General features: G+C 35.8%; 1 protein-coding gene across 2 annotated transcripts in view; it reads left to right on the top strand.

Moving 5' to 3' along the window:
• The first annotated feature begins 1,439 nt into the window (after positions 1-1,439).
• Positions 1,440-10,514, top strand: part of FAM117B (family with sequence similarity 117 member B) — a 30,678-nt gene continuing 21,603 nt past the window's right edge. For both annotated transcript variants that reach the window (XM_026089093.1, XM_026089102.1), the window contains exons 1-4: positions 1,440-1,505; positions 3,194-3,345; positions 8,589-8,681; positions 9,198-9,311. In XM_026089093.1, the coding sequence (XP_025944878.1) occupies positions 3,325-3,345; positions 8,589-8,681; positions 9,198-9,311 (228 nt within the window). In that variant the 5' untranslated portion in view covers positions 1,440-1,505; positions 3,194-3,324. The remainder of the gene's footprint in view (positions 1,506-3,193; positions 3,346-8,588; positions 8,682-9,197; positions 9,312-10,514) is intronic.

The following is a 10,514-nucleotide window of genomic DNA, read 5'->3' as shown; positions in this document are numbered from 1 at the left end:
GATGTAAGATCAATCTCCAGGTTATACTTCAGCAGTAATTCTTATTTTGTGGTTCAAGCACTTCTAACAACAGTTCTGAATTTTTTAGGAAAATTAAAGCAAAGGTGAATTTTCAGAATGTTTTTTCTCCTAGGATCTTTTCATGAGATAGAGATCTTCCCTCTTATTATGTATAACAATTTTTTTCCGTCAGGTGTCCAATTCAAAGATGTGTGTGCTCACAATAGGGTTTCCTTTTTTTCAACTGTTATTATAGTAATAGCTATAGAATCTGAATGTTTAAAAAAAAGAAAGGCACATCAAAGTGTTCTCTTTCACTAACTTTCACATAGTTATTGGTAAGCATGTATATTTGTTTAATTTTGCACTGTTCAGTCACATTGTTTGACTGCCTTAGCTTAAATCATCTTCACAGGTGCGCGCCTCATTTTACATTTGCAATAGGTGTGTGCTGCAGCAGTTTACCTATAGTCACTTCTGTCAGTTGGGCTGCAGTGACTTGTGGAGACTTGGTAACTAGCTTGTTATTTTCCCACACTACGGCTTTTTTTGATTTGTGTCCTGTATGTTCAGTACTTTGTTTTATTATTTTGCTTTATTTGAGACTAGATTGCAGAAAAACTTTGTTTCCAGATAGATTTTAGTGTGTGTGTCGGGGGGGGGGGGGATAGCAGGGTTGGTATTTGTCACAAGTATTTGTTTAAAGAGATAATCAGGCCAATTAAAACAAATCTAATATTTAAGAAGCTTCTGTTTGATGAAACAGCTCCATTGTTTTTCATCAGCCACAGCTGTTGTAGCTGTTATCTCTGTGGAGGCAGATCTCTTGTYATGTAGGTCACATAAAGGGAAAATAGCAGCTGAGCACTTGCTCCAAGAACTGTAGAGGAAAATGTAATGAAAACATCGTAAATGTTTCCACTGAAGTGTTCTGAAACACCAAGAGGATTTGAATAGTAGACATTGGCAATTTGTATTAAGATATGTTGTGATAGTATAGTGCCTGCTTAAAAAAAAAAAGTGGAAAAAATGTATTCAAACATCAGCAGTTCTTGCCCAATATAAATAAAAAATGAGTTGAAATCAGAATTCCGTAATGTAGTTAATTTTGAAGGAATATTTAAATTAAAAGAAAAAAGAAGGTATGTTTAGGCTTTGTGCCTTGAAATAAGCAGCTTCACTTGAACTTAAATAGTAAACAAGCTCTTCAGTTTTCATTCTCTCTGTCTGGCAAAATACTCCTTCCATTTTTTGGTGGGGGAGAGGATGCAGTAATAGTTTATGCTGCTTCAATTTTGAAGATGTCTGTTGCAGTTGCTTTGCAGATGATGTGACTGACCACATGCTTCCTGATTTTTTTTTTCCACATCCTTTCTGTTTCCTCTTTGTAAAAAGATAGAAACCTCTTGAAAAGGAAGAATAATAATTTGGAAGAAAAATAAATATTTAGGCAGAATATGGCGGCTATTTCTCAGACAAATAGCGTGTTTGATATAACTTTGGAAGTAAGTATAATTCTTTAAGAATGACGTGTTGCTTTAACATACCATCTTCTTCCATGGTACAGACAAATGGAATCTTTTTGATGTCTTCTGCAAAGATACCCTTCAGTATGCTGTATGGTAGTAGTCAGTCAATTTCTTTGATACAGGACTCTTCAACTGCCTGGTAACTTTTAGACTGAGATTTGCTGCTAATCCCTGAGAGCAGATCTGTTATGACCTCAATAGTAAGATTTTGATGGTTGTTGGTGCCCGTAGAAATAATTAACCAGATGAGGATTCTGGACTAATTTATGTGAGAGTTGCTGGTTAAAGCATTAATAATTGTTTCCTTATAGTTAAATTGAAATATTTTGCACTGTTTTAATGTATACACTTCTAATGCAATATTTGCATAAGCCATATTAATTATAGAATATCACTAGACTTAAATTTGAAGGACTAGTGTTCTGAGAGACTTAAATGTTATCTGCAACACTGAAGCCTACACATAATAGGTTTTATTAATTTTTACATGTCTTTATTAGATTAAAAGTGCTGGGAAATTGAATTCTGGACTTCTAAAGGCAATGTTTTTATTTTTTTGACTAGCTGTCTGATAGTAATCATGGACAACTTCTTTTGCATGTAAATTCATTCATGTAGAATGTCAATTGCCATGTTATTACTACCTCTAGTGCAGAACTTGTCCTATGGCACAGTCAGAAAGYGTATGTGACTGAGAGTTCTTCCCAGTGCTCTTCTAAAGCTTCCATCTGATCTCCGTATCATTTGCTGTGTTCTAGCCATTTGTTTCATCCCTTTGTATTCTTCACAGATTGGATCAATATGTGATATTTTTCAGGTATAAGTCTGTGGGGAGAACTAGATGGATTGATAGTAAGCTTAAATATCGTGATCTCTGAATTGGCATTTCACATCTGGAATGGCTAACAACAAATAGTGTGTATGTGTGAGCATGTGTATATATCTAAAGCCTGGCTCTTTCCTGTTTGCCAATTCCTGTTAATATCTAGATTGCTGTGAAAAGTGGTGTCAACATAAACACTAAAAATGTTACATAACATTTTGCAGGAGGTGAAGTGTCACATGAATATGAATGTAGTTATCAGGTAGCATGTAAAGGGAGGAAATGCCTTGATGTCTTGTAATATGTAAATCATTATCTAATCAAAGTTGACTTCTAGAATTATGGGTTAGATGTACATCTTTACAAATCTGCTATATGTTGTATTTTGGGTGGTTACTAAAACTTGTCAGCTTACAGTACCCCTTGAATTAAAGTAGGCAAAGGGAGAGGATTAAAGGTATGAACTCTAATAAACTTTAGCACAGGTTTTTTTGTTAGTTTTTGACAGGTTTAAGGAAACTTAGTTACTTTATTTTCTTCCAGGCCTTAACCATTTAAGAATCCAATGACTGTTGTGCTTTTGAGGGAATAAATGGTGGTTTATTGGTACCAATGCCACACTTTTGACATAGGATGTTTTTCAGAGAAACCGTAAAGACACATTGCACTGCATATTAAAACTGAATAGAACCTGAAATAGCAAACTTGATTCCTATATTGAAAGTATCTTGTCCTATACTTAATAGCATGGCTGTTCTGATTTGATATGTCTTACCATAGATAATTAAAATAATTAAGCGCTCTGATTTGCTTTCTTTCTAATCAAATGTTCTTATTCCAGCTGACAAATCCAGACCACCTTCCTCAAGCCCTTCCAGTATTATTCGCCGCACTTCCTCACTGGATACGCTTGCTGCTCCGTACCTTGCTGGACAGTGGCCTCGTGATAATCATGGGCAAGCTGTTCCATGTATGAGAGACAAAGCCACACAGGTAGGAGAGATTTTTGTCTTTAGAATATTCTATATTTCTAAAGTCTATATTTCTAAGTACGAAAGCAGGATTTAATGCAAGAAGCTTTTCTTTGAAGCATTCACTTTGGCTTTCTAGATTGTAAGTTCTTGTTCACTTTGAAATTACAGAAGTTCTGCCTTTGATATTTCACGCTTGGGTTATTTGYATCATTCTCTAAGAGAAGGCCATGAACTGTGGCACCTGTTAAGAGTGCCACTTTCTCCTTTTTTCTCTCAGAAGAGCACTAATGTATCACACATCTGTGTTCTCATTGTTTGTAGTATGTGGAGGAAAAGGGATTGTGCTGGTTAAGTACCATTTAGTCTTTAATTTATGCAAATGAACTTAGTGACTCCTTATATGTGGTTCTGTTTTAAAATTTCATAAGAAAGTTTTTGTAGTGCCTTTATAAAAGTTATTGTAGCCTTTCCTATGAAAGGCCATTAATCCTCTGATTGTAACAGGCCTCTTAATATATACATTGAAGTGCTGCCTCTTTTGAGGAATGAATGATGCTCAAATTTAGTTGAACTGCAAAGCATTTAAAAAGTACATGATTTACTGATTAACTTCAAGAACTTGACAAAATTTCACAACCTTTTAATGGTGCAGTCCTATGCTCTCTGTGAAGACAGAACCAACAAACAGTTGAATGAAACTGTGGCATTACCAGAGCTGTAAGTTTACCGCATGACACTTGTTTTATCAAATTCTGCTTACAGGGAGCAGTCTTACATGGTATCATACTGTATATGGAAGTGGTTCAAGGTGGATTTTTCYATCGAATATCACAATGTTTCATTCCTGCTTCTGTGAATACAGTTTGGCAGTGGTTTTTCCCTAACTTGTGGAGTGAAAGAAAGAACCAAACCTCTCAAGTTTTAAGTCCCTAATCCTAGAGCATGATTTCAACAACAGGCCTTCACCAGTTCCTAAGCATGTATCTGAACTGCATCTGGAAGATATACAGGCAGCTTGTGAGACATACTTGAGTTTAAGCCTGCCTTAGTTAGGTGTGGTAACAATAATGAAAATGCAGCCACACGGGCTTCAGTCTGTTGTCCACTCAGATGTGTAAGATGTCAAGCAGGTAATGTCTGTACTGTTGATTAGTACTATATGGTGTTCCCAAGATCTGCAAAATTTAGTTCAAAGGAGGCAAGAGCAGATCAGTGGAAAAGTAAGGTATAGCACAGAGGAATTTGACCAAGTGGGTAAGTTAGAAACTGGTAAAGGAAGGAGAGTTGAGAAGCAAGTTTTCTGTGCAGGAAAATGAATAGGAGAGACTGTTAGAAGATGGTGTGAAAAGGGAGAACAAATTGTAGTGAGAGAGGGAGGATGGAGGAAGGCATATGATATACAAAGTATTTCCATTCAGGCTCAGCTATTAACAACCATTATTAAAGGGCAAAAGATAAAGCTTGTGGATGCCTTAGCTCTGTATTTTCAAACTTAATTTCTTAGGATAATACTTTTTTCAAAATAATTATATTTCTAAAATGCTACCAAAGTATTTGTTATATTCAGTTGATCTCTTCCAGCTTAGTTATGTTTTATTTAGAGTCATGGCTGGGTTCTTACAATCTGTATATTTTCCAGTTAGATTAGATAATATCCATTTTGGCTTACATTTTTCTTTGGTCTTTTTCTTCTAATTCTGACACAATCTGCTATGCTGGATGGGCTTTTATATAGAAAAGGAAATATATTTACAAAGATTAGTGGGAAGGCTCATTTGTGCATGCGCTCTCCCTCGCTCTCTCTCTCTAAAGAAATTCCATTAGGTATTTCCACAGGATGAGCATATGTAATGGACTTTAATGTTAGTATACTCCTGAAGGAAATAGAATATGTTTACACTTGCTAATTGAAAAAGTGTCTGACAAGGTAGAAAGTTCTGGGATACCACACATCTGTATGTCTAAGCCTTGAGCTCATGTGACACTGACAAGACTGTTGTTTTTAATCTTGCTAGTGGGTTTGAGAGCAACCATCTGAGTTAGGGCCAAGTTTCAAATGTGTGATTTGACAATAGCTATTTTTCCAAGAGTGTAAGCTCTCCAGTTGTTCAGTTTATTGTTTGTGAAGATATGGTGTTTGGATGAAGTTTCACTTACAAGGTATCGTGGTTTCAATCTGTAATTTCAGATTTCACAAAGTCCCTCATTTTCACATATTTTGAGTCCATGCTTTTTTTTCAGTAGTGTCTGTTAACTATTTCTGAGTAACATCACAAGTTGAGGCATATGATAAGAGAGGGAATGTTATCATGTTGCAGATGGATAAACAAAATTATATGCTTGTTTGTAAGAGTTAGTTCAAAATTACTTCAAATGCTTGTATTACAACAGTTATGTTTCAAATTATGTATGAAGGGAATAACCATGAATACTTTTATATTCAAAACAAAAAAAGGATGCCACATTTGGCAAAAACTGATATCTAAAGTCTGTTTTTCTGTGGACACTGTGACGCATGCTCTGATGGTTATCCCTGTTGCAGGCTGGAACTACTAYGATGTAGAAGATTTTTGAGTTCAATCAGCAGAGGATCTTGATTCTGCAGGCTTATAGGGTGGAGAGAGTAGTCGTTCAGGAAGCAGGYTGAGAAGCAGCAGCAATTAGTGACACACTTTGGCTTGCAGGCCGTTAGTGATGCCCGTAGGTCATAGCTGAGAATTGTGTAAGAGATCCTAGTTCAAATGGAAACTGTATATCAGACTCTTCAACTATTTTATTTTAGTGAAGGTACAACTTATCTCTAAAACCAGACTGAATTATGTACATGCAGAATGTTCTTTGTCTGATGAATAAGTATATCATTGAGCATCCTAGGTCTGGCTAGAATTCCTGCATGCAGGCGTTGTTATTAAGTGTTGCTTAAACAGATATTTGTAATTTGGTCTGTCTTTTCCTTTGAATCAGACTTGTTTGGCTTTGCCTGTGATTATTTGAAATACAGCTATGTCAAAATGCAAATTAAAATGAGACAACTGTTTTGAAATTTTTTAGCTCTTGAAGAATAATTTCAATTTCAACTACAAAGTTTTTGTTAGAGACTTTTTTGTTAAGTATTTTTTGTTGTGTTCTAGTATCTGTGATAAATTTAGTCATAAACAAACTTCTTGTAATTCCAGAACAGGCATTGTGAATGGTAACAACTAATAAGCAAGTAGTAGTACATTAAGAACCTAGAGAAATAGCAATCCTTCTTTATATTGGTTGGTTGTTCAGTCTATTTGTCTTGAAAGTATATATTATAAAATGTAGGGAAGAGGTAGGAGACTTGCTAAAATGCTATTACATTTCTGGCTTGATGTAAAGGTTTCCTGTAATTTGATGTCTTATTCCTACTCCTGCTCTAAAAAGACTTGTACCTATTTGCTTTGAGGATGAATATCAAAATAAACTTTAATTCTTTAAAATGAATCAGATATTAATTTATAAAAGAAGATCTGAAACAAAGTCTTGAGTATAAATTATATGCAAAGACTGATTAAAGTGTCAATGAGATTCTTGTAGGCAAATGTAATAGTTGTGCTGAGTTGGGAAGTTAGAATTAATGGAAAAAATTGATTGTTCCAGGAGCTAGAAGATGGGATGGGATTCCAGACCGAAGTTAGAGAATGGACTAGATAAAGACTGGGACTAGCATCATGAGTTGGGGAATGGGGTTTGTCAGTTACTCTATTTTAATAAAGTTGCTGAAGTTGGAAAATATATATGGGATTTTATGTCATGAAAGGATGATTCTATGATTAAGGTAAATGTCCCTGGAAAAATGGATTCTGATTTTGCTACAAAATTCTTGTTCAACCCTGCTAACTTGTTATTCAAATTTGTCCTAGTTAGTTGCTGATTTGGAACCATGAGTATGAAAACCTGTTGATAGTGGAGGTTTCATTTATGTGAAACTTCCGTCTGTAACTGAAGTCAGTGCAAGGTGCATTCTGTGTGTCCAAAGAGTTACGTCTTCATTTTCCCTCAAAAACGGGGATTAATATCACATCATTAAAGACCTTGCAAGTTTCTATGTTCTGTGAATAGATGGGTAAGCACAGTCAGCTTGTGGCTTGCAAGCTGTTAGTCCTAGATGTTGTCTAAACATAGTTCTGAACAACTGTTGTACATTTTGGATTTGGAGGCTCTGAGGCAATTGAAGTTTCTGTCTGTGGGAGAAAATGAGACATCAGTGAYTCCTAAGGCTGAGGTAGCCAGGTTACCATTGGATGCTGTTGCATGCTAAGGACTGCACTGTAGCAATGGGGCTTTAAAGGAAGTCACTGTCTCTTTCAGCTTGTTCGCTGCTTCCAGAGATCCTTTCCCTTGCTTCATTGGGTGTGTTTCTTGTGGCTGCATGGAGATTCCTGATAGGCGTTTTAGTAGATTATCCCTGAACTAGAGGGTTTACAGTTCACTGCTTTTGAAGGCTGTTCTAGACAGAGTTGGGTAGGAATACAAATTTTGTCCGTAAAGCATGCAGTATTATCACAGGCTTACTTGTGTTTTTTGTTACCTTTCATGAACACAACTTGTCTTAATGATGCTTTGAATATCCYAGATCTTTTTTTGTTATAATATGTTTGCACATTTCTCTATCAAATGTTAATGACTTTGGTTTAGTGAAACTAGCGTAGTATTGTCTGGGTTGCTTTTTGCTTGGCACCTGAGCCAACTATGAACCTGAAGCCTTTTGAGGCTTTAGTAAATTAATTCCCTGCCTCGGAATAGCTCTAGTGCCTCACCTTCCTTTTTCTCATTCTTCTGAGCATGAACATGATTTCGAAGCTTTATCAGTACAGGATTTCCCATAATTTACACCAAGCTGTTTTTGCTGATGCATCAGAAGTAACAAGGTCAGCATCTGTGCAGGAACTAAATTCCCCGCAACTTCAGCACTGTCCTGCTGGTTCTTCAGTGCTCTCTAGTAGCTTGTGATACAGCTGCTGTTAATACTGCTTTACCTATGTATGATAATGTGGAAATGAAGCTTGCATATTCTCATGCTAGAGGAGGTCTGAAAGTTTGTAAATATATAGTTTCACTACGTATTTTCATACTTTACTTGCCAGAAAGGCTTCTGTTCAACAACTACTTTTCACTCACAGTTCTGTATCCAGAAAATTTTAACACTGTTTTCTCTTCTAATCTGTCTCAAAATATTTCTTCCAGGGAGTAGAAATTATCTTTTCTGTAATTAATCTGGTAATCTTCTTGCTGTAGACAGAAAGCGCCTGGGCTGAAGAATATTTAGAAAAGAAGAGAAGCTCACACAAACGTTCAGCATCGTGGGGCAGCACAGATCAACTCAAGGAGGTCAGGAATGCTATTACATGATATACTTTTGGGTTAAGTTTGTTGCTGGCATGCACTGCTGCTTTGAGTTTTCAGGAAGGCATGAATGTTGTACCATTTTGTTGTGTTATGTAAAGCTTTGGCTTGGTAGAAAATAAGTTAAAATATACTTTAGCTGTTCTTTTGGCTTTGATCTCTTATAACAGTGCAGGACTTAAAATTTTAATTTCAGTGCATGGGAAAGAAAGTATTAAAAGTGGATGACATTTTTCAGCAGCAGAAGAAATCTAGTGGTGACCTAATTATTTTCAAATTTTATGTATTTCAAGTACCTTCATTAAATTTCAGGAAATATCTCCTGGACTTGAACTGAACTGGTATCTAACTTTGTTACTTTTGCAGGAACTTAAGTTTAATTTAGTGATGGTGATAATTATGAAAATTCTGGTAGTAAAGGCTTAGATAAGTAACAGAATAAACTGGTGAAACTGTATGTGTATCTGAACAAAAACCTAAYGTGTATTTTTCCTTTACTAGATCGCAAAATTGCGTCAACAGTTGCAGAGAAGCAAGCATAGCAGTAGGCATCATCGGGATAAAGAAAGACAGTCTCCATTTCATGGTAACCATGCAGCCATTAACCATAGTCAGGTAAGGCTATGCTATCTTTTTGGACATAGTGGGTAGCTAATACTGTTTTTAACTCTGTTCAAGATTATGATTTTCTTTTTTTTTTTAAGGGAACTCATGTACTTCTAAATATGTTGTAGCTATAGGTGAAGTCTATGAAATAGATCCATTTCCTTTGGCTTCCTGGAGTGCCTTAGGTGCAGGATATTTTTCTTACTTGGCTAGGTTATCTTGCTGCATAACTCTGACTTCCAAAGAATTTCAAACAGTTAGATTCTTTTTTTAAAGGTAGACTCTTAAAGTGTATTCTCCAGACTCTATGAAAGGATGATGTGGATAAGTTTAATCTAAAACCATTGATTTATCTTTTTCATAAAGTGTTGCTGCAACGGTTTACGAATTTGCGGGGAGGGTATGTCATGGAGCAAATTGGTAAAATGATGTAGACTCAAATGAAATTGTAATTTATGTTGACCACATGTCCTGGCAGTAGCACTTGTCTAATCCTATGATGAACTGGTTCAGAGAGTTTAACTGACAAAATGCTATTCAGCTTTTTTTTTTTTGCGTAGTTGCTCTATCAAAAGTGTTTGTCCTCTTGATGACTGCATTCAGCCTCAGTCTTTGTAACCTTTTCTCTGTGATTTATCATCATACCTCGAGACTTTGAGTAGTAGTCACTATGAAAATTATGTGATGGTTATATTACCTCACATTCAGTGTTCAGTTGTAGTTTTATCTCGAAACTGTTAATGAGGCCTGGTTCACAGAGAGGTRATGTTTTTAGCTCGGTTGATAGTAGGTGGAAAAAATTAGAGGCTTTCAGACATACAAATCCTTTTTCAGATCTCTTTTGCTTGAGTAACTTTAAGAAAATGAATAGGAAAGCTTGGTCAGTTTTTTCAGAATTTTTTTTCCACTGATATCTCACAAATATTTATTTGTGAGATAACAGATATTTTCTTTAACTGTTACAAAAAGAGCAAATACCTCGCAATTGCCTTGCAAGTCAACCTAGTTGAAAGAAACCGTGAAACTGTCAATGTTGTAAATAAAGAAAGAACTTCAACAGTGCAACTTCTCCACAAATCTAACTGTATTTCCAATTACTTCTAAAATGCAATTAGCATTGTTCCAATAAATATTGCATTTTGATAGCAGTTAATTAAAGCTGCTCCCTTCCCTTCCCTTCCCTTCCCTTCCCTTCCCTTCCCTTCCCTTCCC

Source organism: Apteryx rowi, unplaced genomic scaffold (genome assembly GCF_003343035.1).
Source record: "Apteryx rowi isolate R43461 unplaced genomic scaffold, aptRow1 scaffold_12, whole genome shotgun sequence".
Taxonomy (NCBI): domain Eukaryota; kingdom Metazoa; phylum Chordata; class Aves; order Apterygiformes; family Apterygidae; genus Apteryx; species Apteryx rowi.
The sequence above is the reverse complement of the archived record's forward strand: the minus strand, read 5'-3'. Positions and strand labels throughout refer to the sequence as shown.